The following is a 27,914-nucleotide window of genomic DNA, read 5'->3' on the forward strand; positions in this document are numbered from 1 at the left end:
TGTTTATTTGTTTAATAAAGTTTTTCTAATTAAAAAAAAGAAAAGAAACAAGCCCCAACTTCCATGTGGGTCAGAAAGTCTATTTGTCAACCAAGTATTTAAACCTAAAAGTTCCCAGCAAGAAACTGCTACCCAAATACATTGGGCCTTTCCCAATTGAGAAAATCATCAACCCGGTCACTGTGCAACTTAAATTACCAAAGTTGCCTGGGAGAACTCGGCCAGTATTCCATTGTAGTCTTTTACAACCAGTAAGGTCAGCTCCCATATGAGGCCCTTTACCCCCAAGTCCTGGTCCTATTATTTGGGAGGTGAAAAGCATTATGAGGTCCATAAAGTATTAGGGGCCGGTTACAGTATCTAGTGCTATGGAAGGGATACCCATTGGCTGAGGCCTCCTGGGTAAACAGTACAGCTATGAGGGCACCCCAAGGAATAGCAAAATACCATAGGAGGAACCCGCATAAGCCAGGAGGGGGTGACTATGCTAATAATGCTTCTTCCTGTATTTCCTGGTGCCACTTTTGTGGTAGAGGGGCCGCATGTCAGCCCAACATCATCTTTGGGCTGCCATTTGTGGGGCAGGCCAGCCGTGGACGTTGCTACGAAACCCTATGACTCCCGATCATTCAAGCTGCTGACCATGGACATTTCTATGAAGCCCTGTGACTCCAGATCATTTAGCTGCCGCAAGCATGCAGGCTTGCCTTGAGCGATGGCAGAAGAGCTGAGAGGGAAATCCCAAAGTTGCTGTGAAACAGCTGATTGGGAGGCATGGCGGGCGCAGGGCATGTGATCCATTGGGGGCAGGGGCGACGTGCGGCTAGGACCAACAGCTGGGGGAAAATACCTATCTCCTCTTGGGAAGAATAACTGGGTGTGTGCCTACCGGGATGCTTGGGATAATTGGGGCGGGACACATCGAGTCAATAAAGGTGATGGAGAGGGCTAAGTGATTAGCCCTGACTTTAATCTCTGCTAGCTTATATTGTTTAGCAGCTGGTCAGTTAAGTGCTGGCACAATCCGGAGGAAGATAAACTGCTTACATCAAATCCTGTTGTGGCTGTTGTGCTTTCTTTCATCCGTGTGATGGAACCTGACACAAGGATTGTATTAGCTTTTTTGGCTGTTGCCACACACTGTTGGCTCATATTTAAGTGATTGTCCACTAGGACTCAAAGGTCCCTCTCATAATTTCTGTTTTTAAACCAAGTTTTGCCTAATCTGTTCCTTTGATTTTTCCTGCCTAAGTATAAACCCTTGCCTTTCTCTACATTAAATTTCAATTTTGTATAGAGTCCATTGTTCAAGTCTGTTAATATCTTTTGGATCCTGAGCTTGTATTCTGGGGTTTTGACTATTCCTGCCAGTTTAGCAGCATCTGATACTAAATTCTATTCCCACATCTAAGTCATTTATGAAGATATTGAATAGTACTGCACCTAAGACAGAACCTTGTGTACTGTACTACTTACTTCCCTTCATGTAGATGTAGTACCATTAAGGGCTATTAGTTAGTAGGGTGTATCAGCCAGTTACAAATCCATTTGGTGGTGATGCTGTTTATCCCATATTGTTGAGTTTTAAATACAGTTTAAAACTATATTCACTTCAGAACGTAATATTCTTTGAAGGTCTTGAAATCAACATTGAGGATAAGGATGAAGTATTACAATTCTTATTTTTAACAACTGCCTTGACTCCAAGGTGAGCATATTGATTTACGCCTATAGATAAGTTGAACTACATGCATTTTTTTCTGTATTGTAGCTGAGAAGGTGACTTCATTGGGCAAGGATTGGCACCGTCCCTGTCTACGTTGTGAGCGTTGCGGGAAGACTCTTATTCCTGGAGGCCATGCTGAGGTAGGAATCTATTGTTGGATTCAGGTTTTATCTTCTGGTGTTTTTAGAACTGAATTGGCAGGCCTTTTACATATTTTGCTCCTATCTGGATTCCAAGATCTGAAAGAGAAGTAGATTTTGACAGATTTCACAATTAATATTTGATATCCCAAAATAAACCACATATTCTTTATAATTAATTATTCCTTACATTTTACTTCATAATCAACTGTTTCTGCCTTACAGTATCCTTTGGTCCTTCTAGGTGTCTTTTGGACAATAACTCCCAAATATTCTGATATAGTCTGCATCTGATTCATTTATTAATAGGTGTATCTACAACAGTATAAAGTATATGTTGTCTGATTTCTACATTTTCTTACTGAAATTTTGGAGGTGTATGTTTTTGTTTGTAAACTGTAACGTATGCTGCTATTCTGACTAGAAACCAGGTGATGTACCTGGTTGATCTGGGCTGATCATAAAAACGTACAGCAATCACACTGGTTACTTTTTGGAATAGAGATTACCAGGAAATTCTAGGGTTGTACATTCAACTTAAGTTTAAAAAAAATCTGAGAAGACAGTCGTGGCAAATCAAGGCATCTACTTGGATGAGAATCAATTAATTCAAAGGAGACTTCACTTTTTAATAGTTCTAATATATTGTATTATGGATATAGAAATTCTTAGAACAAAGAGCTGCATTGCCACTCTAGACATTAGCTTGGTGAGAAGTGGATTATATCAGTGTCCAATGCCCAAATGTTTGGAGCTGTTCTTTTTCCACTTTATACATTTTTTACATATACACAATTTCTCTCTCATTTTCTCTCTCAATTTCTCTTTCATTTTTCTCTCACTTTTCCTCTCTTTCTCTCCCTCTGTCTCCCTCCCTCCCTTCCCCCCCTCACACACACAGAGCTACCACAGACTTATACACAACAGAGATTTTGGCTTCTAGCACCATGTTCCTGTACATACTCTCTTCTCCTTTTTTGTCACCTTTCTCACAACAATTTTCTGTAATAATTTTTAATGCAATCATATCCCTGCCTAACCTGTTCCAAACTTATTTAACATTTCCTGCACCAGATTTATATCAGATGACTTCTGAAGAATTTCCAACTCTGAGTGATTCTATTAGAAAATCAATAAATAGCATTTATTTTCCTGCTGCAAGGAAACTGTATGCCAAAAGTATAAGCAATGAAGACTAAACGTCTCCCTAGGTACAGAGAGATCATTGTTCTGCATTGACAATCAGTGAGATTTGGGATCCAAAAGATGTTTTTGCAATCAGGCACAATATGTACTACTTACCATTAATGGACATAACTTTTAATTAGGTCAAAGGCTTGCAGTTTTATTCTTGTGCATGCTAGAACTGAGGCAGCAGTCTTATGCTGCAATTGCCTTGAAATAAAAAAATGTCAATATTTTAGTATGAGAGATACTAGGGCAGTGATGGCTAACCTTTTCGGCACCAAGTGCCCAACGCACGTCTATGCACGCATGTCCTGCAAATGTAACTTGCGCATGTCCTGCACATGCACCCTGCCCCCATGCATGCATGCATGCATGTGTGCCACCTTCCCCCATCCATGCGTGACCCCCTGCAGATGTGCACACAACCCCCCGCAACCCCCACAAATGTGCCCTACCCCAAGCATGCGCCACCCCCCCGCATGTTTGTGCAACCCCCTGAGCAAGCCCCCGCCCCTGCACATGCACACATGGCCCCTGAATGTGCACCCCATGCATATTGCACAACCCTGCACATGCGCGCCCCGCCCCTACGCATGTACACATGAGTGAACTTTGCACATGCTGCACAACCCCCGTGTGTGCACCCGCCCCCTGGCATGTCCCACCCCCTGCATATGCACGCGACCCCTGCATAGCCCACCTCTTGCACATGGGCGGCAGACCCAAAGACCAGCTTGCCAGCGGGAGGCTCAGGTGCGCATACACAGCACAGCTAAGCTGAGGCAACAGCTCACATGCCCAGAGAGAGGGCTTGTGTGTCACCTCTGGCATGTGTGCCATAGGTTCGCCATCAAGGTACTAGGGGCTAAGAAGTTTGTTTTATTTTGGGTACTTGCTATATATAAACTCTTTATATAAACTAGGTGATTTATATTTAATGTTCTTTGAGGTATAAAGTGATTGAAAATATTGATGGTAACAAAAACCATTTGTTTTGTTCAAAAGTTAACAGTGCATTGAATTTAGCAGAAAGGGGGCTAATCTCATGACTTACACTAATGTTTTCATCTTGTATTTTTTTTCTTCTAGCATGATGGACAGCCATATTGCCACAAACCATGCTATGGGATCCTATTTGGACCAAAAGGTGAAGTGATGGACAGTTTAAATATTGAAAAGCCAGTTGGCTTGTTTATTACCACTTACCTCTTCTGTTGGAATTAAAATATAGTCTTGTATTTGACAATTCAGGCTTAGCAGATTTAGAGCAGAGATAACAAAACCTTGGTTGGGGTGAGGACATAAGCTTTGAAGTTTATGCTGGGAACCATGTTACAAAAGAGTTGGGGCCAGGGGTGGGATTCAAACTGGGTGGGCGTAGCCTGGTGGGTGTGCTTTGTCATGTGACTGGGTGAGCGTCGCCTGGTGACAAACCAAATACAAGTGGTCCTCGCTTAATGGCCAGTTGCTTAGCAACTGTTCTAATTTACAACTGACCTTCCCAGAGCTACTTGACCTGTTTTTGGAGTTTTGACAGCCATGCACACACACACACACACACTTATGACCAGTTACAACCTCCCACACAGTCATGTGATTGAGGTTTTTATGTTTTTTGCCAGTTTCCAACATTTCCTTCTGGTTTCTGGTTAAAAATGCCCATTGGGAAAAATGGACTTGTTTAACCACAGTGTTCGCTTAATGACCACAAGGTTCACTTAATGACTATGGTGTTTGCCTAACTCAGGGGTCTGCAACCTTAAACACTCAGAGCCATTTTTCTATTTTCTTTTAAACAGGTATCTCTCTCTCTCTCTCTTTCTGTCTCTCTATCTCATCTCTCTCTCTCACATCTATCTTTTTCTTTCTCTCTCTCTCTCTCATCTCCTCCCACCAGTGGTGGGATTCAAATACTTTTGCCACCGGTTCAGTGGATGTGGCTTGGTGGGCACGCTTTGCGCTCATGCGCACACTTTGCATTCACGCACATGCCAAACATGCACTTTGCGCAGGCACAGAGGCGTTTGCGCAGGCGCAGAGGTGTTCTAACTCACCTCCAGCAAGCCTGCATGATTCCGGACTCTTCAACAGCTGCCGCGCGGCACTATTCTGTGCCGCACAAAGCAGGTGCGCTTCAAATTTAGCGGATAAAGGTGAGTATGGGAGCCTGGACAGGTGGGTGGGCCCAACAGCAGAACGGCTGAGAGAACCGGTTCGGTCTTCACTGCTCATTGCTGCTACCAGCTCGCCAGAACTGGACCGAACCAGTAGAATACCACCACTGCCTCCCACCCATCTCTCTCTCTCTCTCTCATCGAAGGATATCATGTTGATAGTGTTGAAAGTCTTCTAGTTTAATTTCTAATAAATATCCATACAATTTTTTAATCACCTTTTCATCAGTACCTGTCAAAATCTTATCTAAATCAGTCAATTTATCATAGAAACCTTCTGTTTTAGAATCTTTATCATACCTTGAATGTATTTGCGCATATGAAAACCAATTCATCTTTATACCTTGTTCCTCTAGTTTTTGCATAGATTTAAGTTCACCCTTTTCATTCAATATTTCACCATATCTGTTTGTTCCTTTTTGTATATTATAGGATAAGAAAATGCTTCAATAGTCGATAGCCAGACTGGAATTTCCAAATAACATTGTCTTTTAATCTTCTCCCAGTTTAACCACAGAGACTCCCGTATATAATGTCTTCTAAAGCAGGGGTCCCCAACCACCGGGCCGCGGACCGGTACCGGTCCGTGGAGCACTCTGTACCGGGCCGCAAAGGAAAAAAAAAATGGCGGCTTTCTTCGCCTTCGGTGAATGCTGCTGGGATCGGGGATCAAGGACACAAATGAGAGAAGGGGAGGGAGGAAGCAACCGAAGCCTGTCCTGCTCTCTGGCTCAGTGGCTTCGGCTTCCTCCCGCCTCATTCCTCTCTCAGTCGCTCTCTCGCTCCTCCACCAGCCCAGGAAGAAACTGCTTCAAAGAAGCCGGGGGGTGGTGGCTTTTCCTGTCGGCGCAGCTCCTCCGAAGCGCCCGTTTCACCCCCACCCCGCCGCCAATCAATCCAGGTTCAATCCAGTGCTCCGTTCTGCCTGCCTGCCTGCCTTCGTTTCTGGTAGTTTCGGAGCAGCTTCGGCTGAGAATAATAACTATTTGCCTCTTTTTCTCAGCGAGCTGCTCCAAACTACCAGAAACCAAGGCAGGCAGGCAGGAGGCAGAACGGAGCACTGGATTGAACCGGGCGGGCAGGGCGGGGGTGAACAGGCGCTCGGAGGATCCGAAACCACCAGAAACGAAGGCAGGCAGGCAGAACGGAGCACTGGATTGAACCGCGGGCGGCGGGGCGGGGCGGGGCGGGGGTGAACGGGCGCTTCGGAGAAGCTGCGCTCCGAAACCACCAGAAACGAAGGCAGGCAGGCAGAATGGAGGATTGAACCGTGGGCGGCGGGGTGGGGGTGAACGGGCGCTTTGGGGAAGCTGCACCGACAGGAAAAGCCACCCTGCTGGCTTCTTTGAAGCAGTTTCTTCCTGGGCTGGTGGAGGAGTGAGAGAGCGACTGAGAGAGGAACGAGGCAGACACCTGAGGGATGAGGCTGAGGGAGGGAGGGAGACACCTGAGGGATGGGGCTGATGAAGGCAGGGCCGAGAGGCGAGGCTTCTCAGCCGTCCTGCAGGGACTATCTGTCACTCAGGGTTGCAATGAGGAGGCATTGGCGTTCCCTGAACTTGGTGGTTTGCTGGCAGATGTTTTATTACCCGACTAGGTAACAACATCAGATGTTACCTAAGCAGATAATGAAACGTCTGCAAGCAAACCACCAAACTCGGACACCCCCCCCCCCGGTCCTTGAAAAAGTGTTTCTGAGTGAAACTGGTCCCTGGCACAAAAAAGGTTGGGGACCACTGTTCTAAAGTACCCCTGTGTTTTAGTTCCTTTATACCATAGAAGAGCATGCCACCCCAACAACAGATCATGTCCTTCTAATGTCAACAATCTAGTATTCCTTAATGTTATCCATTCCTTAACCCACATCAAATTTGTAGCTTGGTAATACAACTCCCAATTAGGCAAACCAAATCCTCCTCTTATTCTAGCATCTTGCAAAAGTTTTAACTTTATTCTCGCTTTCTTACCTTGCCATATATATTTCAACACAATTTTATTTAAATCTTCAAAATAGTCTTTTCCAAGCCTAATTGGAATTGTTTGAAACAAATATAAAATTCTGGGTAATATATTCATCTTGATTGTTGAGATTCTCCCTATTAATGACAGTTGTAAATTTTCCCATTTCACCAAATCTAGCGCTATCTGCTGTTTAAGTTTGATATAATTATTCTCTTTTAGTGTACTGCATCTTGCTGTCAAGTATATCCCCAAGTACTTGATCTTATTCGTGACCTGAATTTTCAATAGGTCTGCCAGTTCTTCCTTTTGTCTAGATAGCATATTCTTTGTCAAGATCTTTGTCTTATCTTTATTTATTTTCAAACCAGCCACCTTTCCATATGTCTCTATCTTTTCTATCAATTTTGATGCTGTTTCTAGTGGGTCTTCTAAAATAAAAACCAGATCATCTGCAAATGCTTGCAACTTAAATTCTTCCTTTTTAATTTTCATCCCTTTTATATTCTTTTCATCTCTAATATTTCTATTTAGCACTTCCAAAGTTAACACAAACAACAGAGGTGACAGTGGGCACCCTTGTCTTGTTCCTTTTCTTATATCGATAGATTCTATCATTACCTTTGCTGTTTGCTTATGATATATAGCTTCTATTGCTTGAATAAATTTTCTAGCAAAGCCATTTGTTTTTCAGGATGTGCCTCGTAATATTCCAAAGTGTCCAAGATTACTCTCATATTGTCTTTAATTTGTCTCTTTGGCAGAAATCCATTTTGATCAGGATGAATAAAATTATTTAAGTATTTTTTAAGTCTTTCTGCCAATATTGAAACAAAAAATTTATAATCTGTGTTTAGTAGGGAAATAGGTCTATAGTTCTTGATTTGTAATGGATCAGGCTCCTCTTTTGGAACAAGTGTAATATAAGCTTCTGACCATGATTTAGGTATCCTCTTCTTTAACATAACTTCATTCATAACTTCTAGCAGTGGAAGATTCAATGATTCTTGTAATGTTTTGTAAAATTCTGCCGGAAGTCCATCTGGGCCTGGTGCCTTTCCATCATTTTGCTTCTTGAGTGCTTCAGTTAACTCCATCATCGTTATATTGCTTTCTAACATTGTTTCAGTCTCTTTAGGTATCTGGGGTAACTTAGCATTCTGTAGGTACTGTTTGACTCTTTCCTCATCAATATTCTCTTGTGTGTATAGTTTCCCATAATAGTCTCAAATGATTTCCTTCTTCTCTTTACTACCATAGCAAACTTGGCCTTGATCATCTATTAATTGCAATATTTTCCTTGATTCTTTCTCCTTTCTCAATTTATATGCTAACCATCTACCTGGTTTATTTGCATCTTCAAAGTAATTCTGTTTAGCACCTCTAATTTTCTGTGCTAATTCTTCTTTTTCTATTAGACCCATTTTATGTTTAGTTATATCCATTTTTAACTTAATGTCCTTTTTCTGTGGCATTTTCTGTAACTCTTTTTCAAGTCCTTTATACTCATCCTCTAATGCCTTAGAGGCTAATCTTTTCATGGTGTTTCTTTTCCTTGTATAGTCTATTATCAAGCCTCTGGCATATGCCTTCATTGTATCCCATACATTCTGGATTGATGTATCTTCTTTTTTGTTTTCTCTGAAGAAAAAAGCCAATTCTTTCTCCATCCACTGTGTGAAGTCTTTTTCCTTTAAAATAGTATTATTTAGTGTCCATCTAGATCTTCTTCTTTGTCCTTTCCATTTAATTGTCATTGGATTGTGATCTTCCCAAGTACTTGTTTCAATATTTATTTCTTGAATATTAGTTAACAATTCTGTTGACATCCATATCATATTTATTCTGGACCATGATAAGTGTCTATTTCAGTAGAAGGTGTATTGTTTAGTTTTAGCATTTCTTTCTCTCCATGTATCTTTTAAATTTATTTCATCTATCATTTTAAAAAAAGATTTAGGGAGAGTCTTTCTGTTTTGCTTTGTTGTTTTCTGTGCTGTGTAGTCCAGTTTATTATCTACAATTCCATTAAAATCTCCCATCATAACTATATTAGCATAGTCCAGTTCAATTATTTTGATATGTAATTTTTTATAAAATTCTTCTTGTTTATCATTCGGGGCATAGATTGCAATCAGGAGTGTTTTCGTATTATTATCCATTATTTCCACCATTAGTATTCTTCTGTCGTCATCAGTATAAATCAGTTTCGCTGGGATGGTCTCTTTAATATATAAAACCACTCCTCTTTTCTTGCATTGTGTCAAGGAGGTAAATATTTTCCCTAGTTTTGGCTGTTCATATTGCTTTTTAATATGTACTTCTTGTATGCAGATTATATCAAATTTTTGTTTCTCTAATTTATGGAAAGTTTTCCTTCTTTTAACGGCTGAATTAAGTCCATTTATATTAATTGTAATCATTTTTTTCTCTTCCATGGTTATATTTTATAATTAGGTTTGGCAGCTCTCGTGGATCTTGGTTCACGTTGTCCTTTGGCTTCTTCCTTTCCACCTACTGCACCTTCCTGTTTTTCAGTCGTCATTTGGCAGTCCTCTTGGAATTCAATTAGTGAGATTTCTTTTTCTGCCTCTTCCTCTTTCCCTCTGAAAAATTCTGTATAAAATGATTCAGCTTTCTCAATTGAATCAATTCTGTATCTCTGTGCTTGCCATGTGAACATTAAACCTTCTGGAATCAGCCATCTATAACTCACCTCTTTTTTGAGTATCAATTTGGTCAAGAATCGGTAATCTCTTCTCTCCTCATCTGTCTCACTCTTCTGGGTACTTGTTTCAAAACCACAATCTCCTTGTCTTTATATTTCAATGTTTTCTCTCTTGCCACTTGCAATATTTGCGTTTTAATGGCTTTCTTTGTAAATCTGATGTGAACTTCTCTTGGTAGGCTATTTCTCATTGCGTATCTTGTGAAGACTTGATAAACCTCATCTATTCCATCCATCATCTTCTCTTCAGTTATTTCCAAAGCTTCAGCCAATATTTCTATCATTATCTCAGCTAGATTTTGTCCTTTTTCTTCCTCTATGTTTTGGAATCTGAGATAAAATTCTGATCTGTCCATCTCCCATCTCAGCATACCACTTTTATCTTGTTCAACCACAGTTAATCTGGTATCAATGTCTCCAATCTTCTTATCTCTTTGTTTATCTTCTTCTTCAATTTTTAGTAGTCTCTCATCATACTTCATCATCATTTATTGGATGTTCTCCACTTTTTCATCGGTTTTCCCTGTTCAATGTTCTCTATTCTCTTTTCAATATTCTCTGATCTTGTTTGAATGTTTTGAATTCCTTGCATAATCATCTGCAGGGTCACTTTTTCTTTTTCTTGTTCTTTCTCTTGCCTTAACATTGTCTGTATTGAACGTTGTCCTCCAGATGGTGGAGAGGAGGAAGTAGAAGTTGAAGAACTGGTAGCTGTTAATTTCCTACTCATTTCAAACAATTCAAAATCTTCAGGTTTTTCTAGACCTTAATCCAATTGTGAAGTAACCAATTGCGATTCCAAATAAAAATAGTAGGGAAAAATAAGCCAAATAGTAATAATAATAAAAAAGAAAAGAGAATTTCTTCAGGTTCTTGTATACCTTAATCCAACCGATTAGTTAGATAACAATGAAAATTCAAAAATGAAGGAAAAAAACATAAACATACACAAAGGAGAAAAAGTTGTAAAATCCTAAAAAAGACGGAAAAGTGAAAAATAAAAAGCTAAAAAAAAAAAGAAAAATTCTTCGGGTTCTTCAACATCTTAATCCAATTAAGAGGTCTCAAATATAAAAGACTGCATAAGAGAAAAAGAAAAAAAGCCAGGAAGATAAAAAGAAAGAAAAAACCAGTATTGGAGGTAGATGGACAAACAAAAGTACCAGAAAGGCAAAAAGAGAAAAAGAAAAAAAGGCTACTCCCTTAAAAAGAAAAGGAAGGGAATCATTACTACTAAAACTTTTCTTTTAAAATAAAAAACAAACGTAAAAAATTAACTTCCAAAGACAAGCATAAAGAAAAAAAAAGCAAAGACAAGTTCCAAAGAACTAAAAGTCCAAATAGCTATTTCAAAAAGTAAACTGTTGAGGAGGGGTAGCACAGCTTAGGAAAAAACAAGAAAACACACTGCACTTTGTTTAGTTATCCAAGGCTCTTGTTATAACACTCTTCTCCAGAAACTTATCACCTTTTCTTTTCCTATAAACTTCAACCCCAGACTCCAGCTGTTGATAGAAACCCAGAAGAGCACCTGCAATAATACTCTCCCATGCTCTTCCCTCTATCTTATCAAATAGCAATGTCCTTGAAAAAAAAGTCTCCGTTCTTTCTTTCTCAGCTTTGTCTGGTCACAAGAGAAATAGAATATTTCCAAGCCTCTAGTTGGCAGTGTTAACAAAGTTTCTTTGCTTTCACTTTCCCCCTCTTCCAAGCAAAATGCAATAAGAATTAATAAAAAAAAGAAAAAGATATTTTAAAAAAAGAAATAACTAAAAGGGAGTCTCTAGCCTAAAATAGTTACAAAATCAAAAAGGAGGAAAAAAAATAGATAAAAAAGAAAAAACCAGTCCAGTTTCAAAATATAAGATCATGTATAGAAAATCCAGCAATGAGGAAAAAACATTACTTTGACATTCCTATTTAAAATCGCTGCTTAATCACTTCTGTCAAAACTTTTACAGATTCTTTCTTTTCCTTAGGGTGTCCTTTCAGATCTTAGAATAAAGAAAAAGTTCTCACCAAACTGGCACACTTTCTCTTTCTGTTCTCTTCCGTTTCGGAGCTGTCCCAACTTCAGCAGCTTTAGTGGCTGCCTCTTTGCCACTGGCAAGAAGAGCTTCTCCTGGATCTACCAGGGACTTTGCGGTGTACCTGGGATCAACAGGATGCGCTCTTCACTTTCACCATCTCTTCAGGACGGTTTAGATCCAATAGGATCATCCAGGAGCAAAGATATTGGCAGCGATCTCAGACCTCCAAGATCGCATGCCGTATCGTCGCAACGCCAGCTCCACCCTGGGGCAGGAAAATATCTTGAGCTGGGTCTTCTTCTGGTGATATAGATTTGGATATATTGTGATAGGCTTAAATATGAGTTTTACAAACAGATTTATTTATTTTTCTTTATGGTATACTACTCATTTTGCATGGTTTTCATTTACTTTGTATTTGTTGTTAGCTGCCTGTGTTTTGGAAGTGAATAGATTGCAAATATTGTTAACCAAGCAAATGAATACAGGGTATCAGTTTCTTATACAGTATCTCTCTCTTCATCCTATACATCTGTATTTCTGTTGAGTTGATGAATTGGGGAGGTGGGTGTGTGCGCTTTACCTTTAATTTTTTTTAAATTTTTTTATCTTTTAAAAATCCTGGTAACGTCCTTCATTTATGCCATCTTTAATATATTCATAGCATGTTTTGAAGGTAAGCCATGTGAATAACACAATTATCCCAAAGGGGGGGGGGGAAGAACATTGGTTTGTTGAGGCTCAATGATGGCGAGAAACAGTATACAGGAACTTGAAGACTTAATTTCCTATTCCTGTCATGCAGCTTTTGCGTGGATGAAATTTCTGCTCCTGTTGCGTGGTAGATTGGTTGGGGCTGTGGAAACTGGAAGGGAGCATGTTGCTTCTGGAATACTTATGGTAGTATAGTGAGTGGTGGGATTTAAAAAGTTTTACTACTGGTTCTGTGGCGTGGCTTGGTGGGCATGGCAGGGGAAGGATACTGTAAAATCTCCATTCCCACCCCACCCCACTAACCTGCTTTCCAGCTCTGTTCACCTGTGCAGAGCAACAAAAAGAGACCCAGCCAATCAGCTTGGACTCAGGAGGCAGGAATAGATGGAGATGGGGCCAGTCAGAGGTAGTATTTGCTGGTTCCCCAAACTACTCAAAATTTCTGCTACAGTTCTCCAGAACTCATCAGAACCTGCTGAATACCACCTCTGAGTATAGTTTTCTCTTTCTTTCTCCCTCTCTCTATTTCTCATCTCTCTCACTCCTCCATGGCAAGAGCAGCAGTGTCAGTGTCTCGGGAGAAAAGTCGCCCCCCACAATATTCCTCTCATCTCACCTTGAGTAGCCTCACGCAGCACCAAATTTAGCTTCACAAATTAAGCGCCATTTGCAAAGCGCGCTAAATTCAAAGGTGCTGTGCAGTGCACCTCTCCCCACCCCATATTTCTCTCGCTGCAAGCAGCCTCGCACTACGCAGCACCTTTAAACTTAGCGCATTTCACAAATGAGAAGGGGATTTCAGCACCATTGCCATCACTGCCTCATTTGTGAAGTGCATTAAGCTTAAAGGTGCTGTGCAGCATGCCTCTCCCCTCCATATTTCTTTCACCGCGAGCAACCTTGTGCTGTGCGGCACCTTTAAACTTAGCGCATTTCACAAATAAGGGGATTCCAGAGCCATTGTTTAAAGGTGCTACGCAGCACGAGGCTGCTTGCAGTGAGAGAAATACAAGGGGAGATGTGCTGCACAGCACCTTTGAGCTTAGCACACATCATAAATGAGGCAGTGGCAGCAATGGCACTGGAATCCCCTTCTCATTTGTGAAATGAGCTAAGCTTAAAGGTGCTGCACAGCGCACCTCTCCCCCCCATATTTATCTTGCCATGAGCAGCCTTGTGCTGAGCGGCATCTTTAAACTTAGTGCATTTCACAAATGGGAAGGGGATTCCAGGGCCATTCCCATCACCGCCTCATTTGTGAAGCATGCTAAGCTCAACAGTGCTTGCAGCACATCTCCCCCTCATATTTCTTTTGCTGCAAGCACCCTCGCGCTGCCCAGCACTTTTAAACTTAGCGCATTTCACAAATGAGAAGGGGATTCCAGCGTCATTGCTGCTGTCACCTCATTTGTGAAGTGCGCTAACCTCAAAGGTGCTGTGCAGCATCTCACCCCCCCATTTATCTCGCTGCAAGCAGCCTCATGCTGCACGGCACCTTTAAACTTAGCGTGCTTCACATATGAGGCACCGGCGGCAATGGCGCTGGTGTCTCCTCCTCCCCATTTGTGAAGCGCACAAAGTTTAAAGGTGCTGTACAAGGGGCAGGCTGCAGGTGAGGCCCTGGCTGACCACCTTTCCCAGGCCCGCTTCCCCGAGGGGGCACCCGACTGTGCTTATCGGTTGCTGAAGTGGTCGAGACGAGCTGGGGGCAGAGGCGGATCTATCGATAGGTCAAGGTGGTCATTCAGACAGGCAGGAGGTGGGCACAGGGCAACCTGAGGCCATGGCAATCGGATGGCGGTCAACCACACTTCCCAACCTTGCTTTCCTAAGGGGGAAGCAAGGGTGGGGAGAGGAAAGGCAAGCTGTTGAGTCCCGGCCCAAACTGCTTCAGGTATCAATAAAACACCCAGTTTTATTTCATATTGTCCTCCTTTTAAACACATATTCTCAACAACAGAAACATTAAATGGTTCTCCCTTTACACCAGATATCACTAAAGTTTTCCCTATCTGTGTAACTAACACCTTTAGGTAATCTACACAATGAAGTTCTAGCTGCACCAGTATCTATTAAGAAAACACAATCCTCTTCTTCTGGTCCCACTTTCAGGTTTACCAAGGGCTCTTGGTGGGATCCGAGAAACGAGCCCTCGACCCCCCCTTCAATTAGGGTATACAATCTCTGCTCCCTTCTCTGGGTTCTTAGCTTGTCCGGGCAATTTCTAACAAAATGCCCTTTCTTGCCACAAGCAAAACACTTTTTGTTTCCTCCAATCACCCTATATTTGTTCCAAGGAAGAAACCCTCTACCTTGTCCAGGACGCTTCCATCTATCCCCAGTAGATGGTGCTCCAACCCTTCTATCTCTACCTCTACCAGCTCCTTCCATTTTAGTTTCAGGCTTCATAACTGCCTTGAATGTGGAAACCATCATCTGGCTCTTATGTCTAGTCTGCTGTTCGTCACAATTTACAAAAACTTTCTGCGACTCTTGCAATAAAATGGAGATGTCAACATCAGCCCAGCTAACTAGCTTCTGTAGTTTACGTTTAACATCCAGCCACGCCTTTGTCACAAACTACTTTCACCAAAGAATTATATGCTGGTGTCTCCAGAGCAAGACCAGAATACTTATTCAAACTCTCCTTGATTCTATTCAAAAACTTAGCCAGCGGCTCATCCTTCAGCTGGCCTACTTCAGAAGCCTTAATCAGATTGCGTCCTTGTGGAACTGCAGTACATACACCTTGAACAATAATTATCTTAAGATCTTCCATCTGTACTCTAATGTTCAGAATTATTATTATTCTAACTAGGATCAACCAAAGGAAACGTGGTCTCAGCTGCAGGGGGGTTCTGCAACCCTATCTGGGTTTTATCCCAATATGGCATTGCAGCCTTCCTTATCTGAACCCTTTCCTCTGGAGTAAACAAATAACCCAAAATATGTTGCAATTCCACAAAAGTATAGATATTAGGGCCAAGAAATAAATCCAAAGATTCAAATAACCTTATTGGATCAGATTGCAAAGATAGCATATTCATTTTATAATTACTTAACTCAGAGGAAGTAAGAGGCACATTCATGGGAACGCCCGCATCTGTAAGACCCTTAGTGGATGTAATTTATTTTCCTTTCTAGCTCTAGATCTAGTAAAGCTCCTAAAGAAGAAGCTGGCTGAGTTCCAGCAGCATCTTCAATAGAATCTAATTCCCTTTTTAGCTCTCTATATTGTGTCATTGCCGAAAAATCACTTCCTTCAGCTCTGTCTGCCACATCCCCCACTACTGGAGCAGCAGCTGCCATATCCTGTACATTATATGGGGAGGTCTCGGGCAGATGGAATATTCAAGTGGATCCCACTTTCCTTCCTCCTCAGCATATAAAAGTCTCTTGTTTGTAAAAGGGAAAGGATCCGTCCATTGGATGTGCAGCCAGGGCTCCACATACATCAACTGCATTTGTAACTTCTTTTTAACAAGAATCTTTCTCAATGCTTTAACCCAATAAGGATCTGACTCACCAAATTTACTCCACCTATAATTTGGGGATATTAGCACAAAAGTTGGCCACATCCCAGTACAAAGCTCTATCATTGTCACTTTATTTAAGTGTTTTGTATATTCAGTAAGCTCTCCCCACTGTTTGAGCAATTCATCCGAGGGAGAGGAAGGAGGAATGGATGGTAACTCTACAGCAGCTATCTTAGAAAAATACGACCCCATTTAAAAACAGTAAAACTGTCTCTCCCAGCAGAGGAAATGGAACAGAGGAAATGATAATGCAATACAATAGGCACACAAACCTATGCCGCACACAGCATACGAAGACATACACTACTAACATACACTTACAAGCTTAGAAAAAATCCTTTCCACCCAGTGATTTAAACAACCCTTAAACAAATTTAACAGTGTTGCAACACAATATAAACAAACTATAAGAGCTAGCTCACCTGTATCCTGGTGCACCAGTGCCTGGGTTGTTTGTCAGCCTTTGTCAGGTTACAGGTCATCTGTCAACAGGTTGCTAAGAGCGATTTCCCTCCCAGTCGAGAGATCCATCAAATTGACAATCCACTGAAAACAGTGGGGGCGCCTTGCAGCCTTCAAAATCCATCATCCGTCAGAAGAAAAAAGTCTTGCTCCTGGCTCTGGCTTTGCCAATTGTGATAAACGCCCCCCCAAAAAAAAAATAGACTTGACAACCAAAGAACTGTAAAAAGCTTTGTTCAGAAAATTGCAAATATCAGAATAGGACCCCATCTCCATTCATTAGGAGATGAAGTCCCCAAAATGATTATTGCTTTTATAGAATATCACATTCAGAGGATTACATAATTCTTCCTGTTATGCTCTTTCAGTGTTTTTAGGGGCTTTCCTCAATTTCACCTCTAGCTCTGCCCAACACATCATCTCTGGGAAACTACCTCGTTCTCATGGGTCAGGATAACCCTGTATCTCTCACATATATCTGTAAACCAAGAAATTACAGGCTTCTGTTCTTGCCCAAAACCTGACTCTTACTTTAGAACATAACAAGTTACAAAAGATAACATGTTTATTAGGTATAGTTAAATAACTGTCCAGTAATCATGGCATAGTTCAAATATTGGATAAACATGGATTCCCTTCTGTTCTTCATTTTCTCAGGTGTAACTCACAATATGTAATTTTCACATATAACACAAATAACGAATTTGGCAATTAGAATCTCACCAGGCTCAAGGTTGACTTAGCCTTCCATCCTCCAGAGGTGGGTAAAATAAGGATCCAAATTGTTGGGGGCAATATACAGACTCTGTAAACCTCTTAGAGAGGGCTGTAAAGCATTTAAAGCGGTATATTGCTAAAAAAAGGGATTGAGGTGATATGATAGCAGTGTTTCAATATCAAAGGGCTGCTACAAAGAAGAGAAGGGATCAACCTATTCTCCAAAGCACCTGAATTCAGGACAAGAAGCAATGGATGGAAACTAATCAAAGAGAAAACCAACCTGGAACAAAGGTGAAATTTCCTGACAGAACAATTAATTGGTGGAATTTACTTCCAGAAGTTGTGGGCATTCCAACACTGGAGGATTTTAAGAAGAGATTGGACAATGATTTGTTTGAAATAGTATAAGATCTCCTACTTTAGGACTAGAAGACCTCTAAGGTCCCTTCCAACTCTAGAAGCAGCCTCCATTTTCTGAGCAGCCACAGGCAGGAGGGCCCAGGCATGAAGCAGTTCATCCTGCTTTCCTAATCTGATCTCCGCAGCACTGCAAAAAGCTCTGGATCTTTTTGGAGCACTGTGGAGACCACATTAGAGAAGTGGAGTATATCACTCCATCCCTGGGGCATGTGCTTGCATCCTGTAAGGAGCTGCCATTTTGTGCAACGCAAGAATTATGGCCACTCTAAAAATGGCAGCTGCTTCCAGGATGCAGCCATGCAGCCCACGGATGTTGAAAGATGGAGTAGCCTGCCCTCCTGAGGTCCAAATATCTAGAGTTCTTCAAATGGTAAGTGCATGATGGGTGACTGGGTGTGGAGAAGGTTTTGGGGACACAGCAGGATTGGATAGGGGGCTGAAAAACTATTCTCAATGTCCCCTACACATACACTGTCAGAGTTTGTTGCAGAAAATCAAATCCAGAAAGCACACACAGATAACTGATTCAGTAGGATTCATTAACTTTTTTATATACATAATAATACATGAAGTAAATTTACAATATCAACAGCAGATTCTTCCAACATGGTAGAGAGGAGAGATTGTTAGTAAGTTTCTGTTCAGCAGATAGACTTGTTTGCAGCTTCAGAACTCAGACCTAAAAAGAACCTCCTCTATACAGGGCACTTAAGCTAAGCCTAAACCATGTCCAGGCTCCAAGCTGTTTCAGCTCCCAAACAGCCCTCATTGGCTGATTAGTTGCTATGCCTATACATTGGCTGACCTTGTTGCCATGTCTATTCCAGTTCATGAATATTCTGACAGTCCTCCCTTCATGATTGGAATAGACATAAATCCAAATTACCTTAATATTAATCAGATACCTGTATTTGAAGACCCAAATTCACAGTTCCCTTCAAATACCTGAGAATCCTTTTTACACCCGTCCAATGCAATTACATTGGTGCAGCAGTAAAGCGATTCAAAATGCTTACTTCACAAGCTATGTCTGGTCTGGACCAGGGGTCGCCAACCTTTTGGACCTCAGGGACCACCAAACTCATAATTTTAAATCCCGTGGACCACTAATTTGAATTTTGGCTGACAGTGGTGCAGGAAACTTTGGCCGGGCTCTCAAGAGATGAGAGTGACTCCGGCTGCTTCTCTCCGCTAACAGGCAAAATTGTCTCTAAGTATCAACAGTGAGGTGTCACATAAAATGGTTCATTCTGTACTGTTGAATTTCTACTGCTTATTGCCTCAGGTACTGTCACTTTGATTAGGAGTGGGAAACATTTACTGTTTTGCATTTCTTGATTAGAAGCCACTCTCCAACCAGTATAATAAAATGGAACTATTTTGCCATTATATTACAATTTCTCTTTCTCTCAACAACCTCTCTACCCCAACTATTATATTTATCAGCCTGCAATGAGCCAATAACATAAAATACAAGAAGCCTTGCCAAAAAGCTCTGATTTTGTGACAGGGACCCACACCACAAATACATGAAACCCTCCACCGTCCACAGGAGAAGAAAAAACATGGCAGCACAAGGAACCAGGAATCTCCTCTTGAGACAAAGGAGTGGCCGGCCGGATGCGGTTTTACACCCGGTGCCCCAAAGGACTTCAGAAGCTGGACTCAGGTGCTCCTGATAGACATGTAACAGGGGGGCAGGACTGCAAACAGGACACCAGGGAGATGGCAGGGTTTAAGAGAGGGGCGAAAGCAGCGGTGGCAGCAGAGGGAGGGTTTTCTTTTCTCTTTGTGGTCACAGCTGCAGAATTCACTGCAGACGCTACTTTGAATAGTGCCAGGTTTGCCTCCAAGGCCATCGCCACATCCATAGCTGCCTGTAGAATGTTTTGGCTGAAGAGTTGGTAGGCAAACATTCAGCACAAGTGGAAGGTGGCCTCTTCTCCCATAAAAGGGGACAAACTGTTTGGTGAGGTTCTGGAGCCACACCTGGATGAAACCAGGGACAAGAAGAATTATCTTCCTTCTCTAAATCGACGCTCCAGTTTTAGGGCTGCTCCTTCTAACTGTAGATTCTCTTACAGAGGAGAGGGCACTTCAGGGGCTCAGGGGTCCCAGAGGCAACCCTACTACCGGCAAGAACGCCCTCAGGACAGAGCAGCCCGTGACAGACCACAGTATTCAGGCAAGCGGCCCTTTCGCGGGAGAGGAAGTCACTTCTTCAGACGCTCCCAATAAAGATAGCAGTAGTCCTCCCATTGGGGGCAAAATCCCATTTTGCTGCCCAATGGGAAACTACCACATCCGATGCTTGGGTGTTACAAACTGTTAGACAGGGTCTATCCCTCGAATTTCGATCCCCTCCCAGATCTTTTGTACCTTGTTTAGTCTCCAGAATACCCTCTCGTAGACAGTTGGTGGAACAAGCAATTCAACACCTGTTAGATATCAGGGCCATACAAAAGGTCCCCATTAACCAACACCGCAAGGGATTCTATTCCCGTCTGTTTGTGGTACCTAAATCTTCTGGGGGATGGGATCTTAGATCTTAAAAGGCTCAATAAATTTGTTTTGTACAAGCATTTCAGGATGCATTCACTACAGACTATCTTGGCTGGGGTCAGGGAGGGTGACTTCCTCATTTCTATAGATCTAACTGAAGCTTATCTTCATATCAGAATTTGTCAGTCACATAGGCAATACTTACGTTTCACTTACCAAGGCAAACATTTCCAATACAGGGCCATGTCCTTTGGCTTGTCTTCTGTGTCCAGGGTTTTTACAAAAATCTTGGCAGCCCTGGCAGCCCGTTTGAGGAATATCCCCATTAGGGTTCAATGTTACTTAGGTGACATTTTAATCCAGTCTACTTCTAAGAACCATGCCCTAAGGGACATGTTGCAAGACCATGGATTTTCCATAAATAAGAAGAAAAGCCATTTTTCTCCTTCCACAACTTTATTGCATTTGGGGGCTAACATACACTTTCTTGAAAAGTTTTTCTCTCACAAGAGAGGATAGACAGTCTGCATTCTATGATTGGGGAGATTGTGAAGGCTCATTCTTCCACCCTAGCTTCTCTATCCAAACTATTAGGGAAAATGATGTCTACCATCTCCATTGTGCCTTGGGACAGGCTTCAGAAAGCTTCAATGGTTCCTTTTGCCTCATCAAAAGGCTGGCAGAAGTCATTCGGCTATCAGGGTTTCTGTCCCTACGTCAATCAAGAGATCATTGTTGTGGTGGTCTTCTCCAGCCTTACATGCTGGACAACCATTCAAAGAACCTTCCCATATAGTCATCACCATGGATGCCAGTCTCTGGCTGGGGAGACCATCTAGACTTGAATTTGGCGCAGGGCCTGTGGTCTCCAATAGAAAAAGGGAAGAGTATTAATTGACTAGAATTAAGAGCAGTCAGATTTGCTCTTAAACAATTTAGGTCACACATATTTCACTCCTGTGTCCTTGTCTTGATGGACAATACCACCACCAAGGGTCACATTAATAGACAGGGAGGTACCAGATCCCAAGCTCTTATGTTAGAGGCTGAGTGTCTGGGACTTTGGGCAGAAAAGAATCTGCTTTCTATTAGGGGCAGAACACATCTCCGGGGAGATAATACACAAGCTGATTGGCTAAGTAGAGCAAAAATTGACCCCTGAGAGTGGAGTATTCCCCCTCTTCTATTTCAGGAGCTGATTCAGATATTTGGACTTCCAGTGGTGGACCTGTTCGCCTCTCCGACCAATGCCCAACTTCCCAGATTCTTTACCAGGTTCGCGCACCAGGGAGTAGAAGGGACCAATGCCCTGAGGTGCCATTGGCCTTGGGGGCTGCTGTATGCCTTCCCTCCTCTTCTGTTGTTACCAGCGGTGATTCGGAAGATCTTGCAGGAAGAGGAGGAGGTATTGTTATTAGCTCCATACTGGCCCAGACATCCTTGGTTCGCGGACCTGGTGAACCTCTCGTGCTCCACACCTTGGAGAATCCCTCCTCTCAAAGTCTCTCTTCTCCAAGGAGAAGTCTCACACCCCAGTGGTTCTAACTGACCACATGGCGGTTGAGTGGAGTGCGCTGAGGAAGCAAAAGATTTCTGAGAAGGCCATCCAGGCCATCCTAGCAGCCAGAAGGCCTTCCACTAACAGAATTTACCAAGCCACTTGGAAAGCTTTCTGCCAGTAGTGTTTGAAATCCAAGATTTCCCCCATTTCGGCTTCTGTGGCCAATATTTTGGACTTTTTGCAGGAGGGTCTCAACAAGGGACTCTCCGCTAATACCTTGCATAGACAGGTAGCAGCCCTTTCCTCAATTTTGTTTTTGCATCGTAAAGGTTCCCTGTCTCTCAATCTGACCATTCGTAAATTTTTAAAAGGGGCTTCCAACATAAGTCCACTAGTGGTTCACAGATTTCCCACTTGGGACCTTCCCAAAGTTCTAAAAGCCTTAATGTCTCCACCTTTTGAACCACTTAAATCCATAACCTTGTATTTCCTCTCTCAAGGTGGCATTCCTCATAGCCATTACCTCGGCTAGGAGGATTTCAGAGTTAGCCGCTCTTTCTGTCAAGGAGGGCTTGTGTGTCTTCCATGCAGAGTGGTGTTGCAGTTGGATCTCTCCTTTATACCTAAAATCAATTCCAGATTTTATAGAGCACAGGAACTTATCCTTCCCAATTTTTGTCCTACTCCTTCCCACTCTCTCGAGCGATCATGGCACACTCTGGATGTACGGAGGGCTTTGAAGACTTACATCCAGAGGACCCTTCCATTCCACAGGATGGAGGCCCTGTTTGTATCATTTGAACCCACTTTTTTATTTTTATTTTTATTTTTTTTATTTGGTTTGTCAATTGCTTACAAGATAATAGGTATAAGTAAAAACATAATTATGAATACATGGATACATATAAGAAAAATAAAAGAAACAATAGGACAGGGACGGTAGACACGTTGGTGTACTTATGCACGCCCCCCTGGGGTTGAAGGTGTCGCCAACGACGGGGGGGCAGGTGGATTAGGGCCTGCATTGCTAAGGCTTACCACACTTCGGCTCTTCCGATTCCAAGAGGAGTGACAGCACATTCCACCAGGAGAGCAGCAACAACAGCGGCCTGGGCTACCCAAGCCCCCATTGAGGAAATTTGCAGAGCGGCCACCTGGTCTTCTCCATCTACTTTTATCCACCATTATTGCATTGATGCCTTCGCTGTGGCGGATGCCACTTTCAGCAGAAGAGTCCTGCAAAGTGTACATGAACACTAATGTAAGTAGGACCAGACTATTGCCCTCCCTGGAATTAGCAGGCTATCCCATCCTATCTGGACTCATGTAAACATAGGCAGGAAAAGGAACATTGGCTTACCTGAATGCTAATTTTCTGTCTATGTGGAGTGAGTCCAGCCCCACCCTGGTTCGTCTGGTCTGGGGTGGGCATTAATGTGTGACTGTTTATATACACTAGTGGAATCACGTTTCGTCTGCCTTGATGCTTCGTCGAAAACTGGCTTCAGCAAAGGGGCGGAACTTGAATTTGAGCAGACTCAATCCAACTGGTTTAAGCAGGGTTAACCCCATCCTATCTGGACTCACTCCACATAGACAGAAAATTAACATTCAGGGAAGCCAATGTTCCTTCTCAGTCTTTTGTATCTCTACACTGAGGTATTTTTTTATTTCTTCCAAATTCTTTAATTCAAATTTCTTCTCCAACTTATTAGCAAATTCTTTTACCTGTGATATCCTTTGCAATGAAACAAAGATCATCCATAAATGCTAATAGTTGACAATCCCCACCTTGTAACTTTCCAGTGTATATGCAACCATCAGCCTTGCAACTCTTGAACCCAAGACCCTTCAATGCAGTATATATTCCAATTCATATATTCCAATTCCTGGCTGACTGCTTCAGCCCATAAATGGCCTTGTTCAATGTTCATGTTAGGCTTTTTACTTTCATACCCTGGTGCTTGAACCATGTAAATTTTTTCCTATAATTCTGCATTGAGGAATGCAATGATTATGTCAAAATGCCGAATTTTATGGCCATGTGCCACTGCCAACACTAGTGCCAGTTTGATGCTTTCACTCTTTACACTTGGTGCGAATACCTCATCATAGTGCACATTTTTCATCTGTGAAAAACCTTGTGCCACTAACCTTGCTTTATATTATATCTCATTATTGGGTAGTACTTTCTTTTTATATACCCCCTTCACCCTGTGGCAAAGTCATAGATGGGAATACTTCATGTTCTCCCATGGATTTGATTTCCTTATCCATGGCTTCTTTCCACTTTACTTGTTCAATTTTAGGTAATGCCAATACTTCCTTATAGCTTCTTGGATCATACCATACATTATACACCTTAACTTTTTTAGCAGAATACCTGTCAGGTGAAATCCCTTTGTTCCATCACTCTGACCTGCATGGTATTGACTGCTCCAACCTTCTCTTGCTTCATATCTTTTTCAGCTTCTCCTCCCTGAATGCTGACACCATCACTGAATTACCATCACTAAATGGATCACCGTTACTAAGTGAATCATTCCATAAATTTGCATCAATTCTGTTCCAGTTTTGCTCTGCAAAGCTAGCAGACCTTGAAATCACTTATTCTTTTGCTTCCATCACTTTGAAGTGAGGAGAAGCAGGCAAGATCACAGCCCTCCTTCTCCACCCACCAGAAGAAAGAGTAGTCCGAAGCTGCAGCCAGTGCCTTCCCCACACAGAAGGTAGCCCCCTCCCTCTCTACAAAGTGGAGCTGGGGAAGAAGGCCAGCCACCTCAAGCTCAGGCTTATGGAGGGCGACAGGAGGAAGGGGGAATAGTGCTCAACGATCCACCCCGGTTCAGGAAAATATTTGATGGGCACCCAGACCAGCTAGCTCTATTCCTTGACTCAGATGAGATCCACCAAGAACACTATGGACCCATCCCCCAGAGCCATGGTGAATACCATTTCTGAGGAGCTAGAGGGAGAAGCCAGAGGACGGCTAGCAATCCTCCACAAGAGAAGGGCTCCCAACTGCAGGATATAGAGGCCACATTTGAGGAGGCAGAGGAGGACCCGTACGCAGAAGATGAGCTCATCAGTCTAAAGCAGGGAGGGCGGCTCATCAAGGAACACATCCATGAATTCAGGAAAATAAGTGGGAAGCTACCCCTTTTGCCTGAGCAGATGCTGGTCCATTTTTTCAGAACAAGCCTGGAGAAGCAAATTGGCCAAGGAACCGCCTATCGAGACATCCTGAACAGACTCTCTGAGTTGTTCTGAGTGGCCATAAAAGTCAATGGGGGATTACGCATCAACGACATGAGACATCAGGACACCAAGCAGAGAGATCAACCAGACCAGAGACCACCCAGCTGACCACAGCACAACTGTCCCCAAAACCATCCCACGAAGCTCAATTAAATGCTACAGATGCAGAGGAATGGGCCACATGGCAATGGTGTGCGCAACCCCAGCTCTGAAACCAAAGCCAGAGTCACTGCCCAAGGCACAACCAGAACGAGGCCCCAGATGTGCCACCAACGTGCCCCACAAGGCCCTTCAGGCTGCAGAGGTCTCTCCCCACCAGAGATGGTATTCAGCAGGTTCTGACCAGTTCTGGAGAACTGGTAGTGGAAATTTTCAGTCGTTCAGAGAACCGGCAAATACCACCTCTGACTGGCCCATCCCCCATCTATTCTCTGCCTCCTGAGTCCCAGCTGGTCAGCTGGGTCTTCTTTTTTTGCCCTGCATGGCAGAACGGAGCTGGAAAGCAGGTTAGTGGGGTGGGGAGGGAATGGGATTTTGCAGTAACCTTCCTGTGCCATGCCCACCAAGCCACGCCCACTGGTAGTAAAAAAAATTGAATCCCACCACTGCTCCCCACCCAGCTGAAGGGGGGAAAAACCCCAGGCTACAATGACCAGTCGCCGGATTCCTATGACAGCAAGGACGAGGGCAAAAATGACCCAATGATGAGTGGACTGGTCTCCCCTTTTGTCTTCCCACTACAACTCATAGCCACAAAAACAGGGACTCGGGACTTTCCAAGCCCCGACTCAGGCTGCACTATATGTCTGATCAACCTGACCACAGTCCTGAAACTGGGAATTAGAGCAAAAAGGTTGGCCCACCCGATCCGGTTTGAACAGGTCGATGGGTCCCTATTGGGAGGGGCCCATGCCACTCACTTAACCAAACTAGTGAGATTAGAGCTAGCAGATCACTGAGAAACAATTCGTAGTGGCCCCCAAAGTGACAGATGCAGTCATACTGGGACTCTCCTGGCTAGAAAAGTGGGGCCCGACTATCTGGTGGTAGGGGGCCACCGCAGACTGAGGATAGCAAGGAGACCCCAACCCCCTCCTCATCAGCAAATAGAAGCACCGCCCATGCAGGGAACCCTCCCAGAGAGCCCACCTGAACAACTAGCAGCCACCTACGACAAAACCCCAGAGGCCAAACAGATCCCGAGGGAATATCAGGACCTCATGGAGGTGTTCAGCGAGACTGAGTGCAACGTCCTACCTCCCCACCGTGAGACAGACTGCGCTATAGAAATCATCCCCAGAGCAAAGCTACCTGATGCCCCGGGAAATGCAAGAAATGCACAAATACATAGACAAAAACCTAGCAAGAGGATACATTGAGCCAGCCAAGCCATGGGTCATAGCCCCAGTCCTGTTCAAAGAGAAAAAAGATGGGACCATGAAATTATGCGTGGACTATAAATGGTCTGTGTGTACACAATCTATACCCCTTCCCGCTCATGAAGGACATGCTATCTCACCTGGCCAAGGGGAAGGTCTTTACCAAATTAGACTTCAGAGAAGCATACTACCGAGTCCGCATCAGGGAGGGAGATGTATAGAAAACAGCGTTCAACTGCCCCCTAGGGAGCTTCCAATTCAAAGTCATGCCTTGCGGACTACAGGACCCCCCTGGTGGTGTTCATGCAGTTAATAAACAAGGTACTACACAAGCACCTCTATAAAGAGGTCCTTGTCTGCCTGTATGATATTCTCATCTACACTGAGACCATGGACGACTATATATCCCTAATCCGCCAGGTACTGAAAACACTTCTAGTGGCAAACCTGTACGTCAAACTGTCGAAATGCGAATTTAACCAGTTAGTCTACCTGGGTTACTGAGTCTCAAATGAGGGCATAGTGATGGACCCAGCCAAAGTACAAGCCTTTCTAGGCTGGCAGCCCCCTCGCACCCAAGACAGCTACAAAGCTTCTTGGGGTTCACAAACTTCTAACCGGTAGTTCATCCCCTCCGTTGCGAGGATTGCCAAACCCCTGAGGGACCTCCTAAATACAGCAAGCCCAGGAACGAAATCCCGCCCAGGACAACCCCTACAGTGGGACCTAACCTGCCGAAAAGCATTTGAAACACTGAAAGAACTGTTTGTGAAAGAACCAGTGCTAAAGCATCCTGACCCTGAACAACCCTTCATCATTCAAGTGGATGCCAGCGACGTGGCAGTTGGACCAGTGTTACTCCAAAGAAATAACCAAAGAAGCCTACAACCCTGCATCTACACTCCCCTAAGCTCACGGACACAGAGAGGTGATGGTCTGCATGGGAAAAAGAGGCTTTCATAGTGAGATGGGCAGTGCAAACCTGGCACCACCTGCTGGAAGTGGGGCAGAGACTGTTCAAAGTCTGGACCGACCATAAAAATCTGGAGGCCCTTAGGACCCTGTGAAAACTATCACTATTGCGCTGGGCTCAATACTTCAACCGATTCGACTTTGTGCTAAAATACATCCAAGGGGGGAGGAACTTTCTGGCTGATGCATGCCCTGGTGTAAATGTGAACAGGAGGAGGTCATGAATGCCATCATCCCCTCTACCCAAATAGCTGCCCAAGTAACCACCAGACAACACCGCGACTGGCAAGACCAACCCACAAGTGACCTAACCACGAAACTCAGTGAACTGCTAGCAGACCCCTGGTTCCAGGACTATCAACACATCTTGACAAAAAGAGATGATCTAGCGTGGAAGGGGATGAAACTCTATCTCCCAGAATCCCTACGCATCCTAGTCCTCCACAAGAGCCACGACGCCAAACCGACAGGCCACTTCAGGTTCTTAAAGACTTTACACTTAGCA

At 43.3% G+C, this 27,914-nt stretch overlaps 1 protein-coding gene and 1 long non-coding RNA gene across 8 annotated transcripts in view; one reads left to right on the plus strand and one right to left on the minus strand.

The window, feature by feature from the left end:
- The window catches only part of LOC148131353 (uncharacterized), a 29,496-nt gene extending 12,502 nt beyond the window's left edge, over nucleotides 1-16,994 (minus strand). Inside the window, exons 1-2 of the long non-coding RNA XR_015749104.1 lie at nucleotides 16,618-16,994; nucleotides 1,477-1,965 (exon numbers count right to left, since the gene is read on the minus strand). This is a non-coding gene — a long non-coding RNA (uncharacterized LOC148131353). The remainder of the gene's footprint in view (nucleotides 1-1,476; nucleotides 1,966-16,617) is intronic.
- LOC113425066 (cysteine-rich protein 2) overlaps nucleotides 1-27,914 on the plus strand; it is a 216,158-nt gene that overhangs the window by 137,803 nt on the left and 50,441 nt on the right. For all 7 annotated transcript variants that reach the window (XR_015749102.1, XM_087962527.1, XM_026687048.2 and 4 more), the window contains 2 exons: nucleotides 1,772-1,866; nucleotides 4,144-4,201. Coding sequence is in view for 6 of the 7 variants with exons in the window: in XM_087962527.1 (XP_087818653.1) it covers nucleotides 1,772-1,866; nucleotides 4,144-4,201 (153 nt within the window). In the remaining variant the exon portion in view is untranslated. The remainder of the gene's footprint in view (nucleotides 1-1,771; nucleotides 1,867-4,143; nucleotides 4,202-27,914) is intronic.

Source organism: Notechis scutatus, chromosome 3, assembly GCF_049901735.1.
Source record: "Notechis scutatus isolate UNSWTSFEM ecotype Mainland chromosome 3, rNotScu1.2, whole genome shotgun sequence".
Taxonomy (NCBI): domain Eukaryota; kingdom Metazoa; phylum Chordata; class Lepidosauria; order Squamata; family Elapidae; genus Notechis; species Notechis scutatus.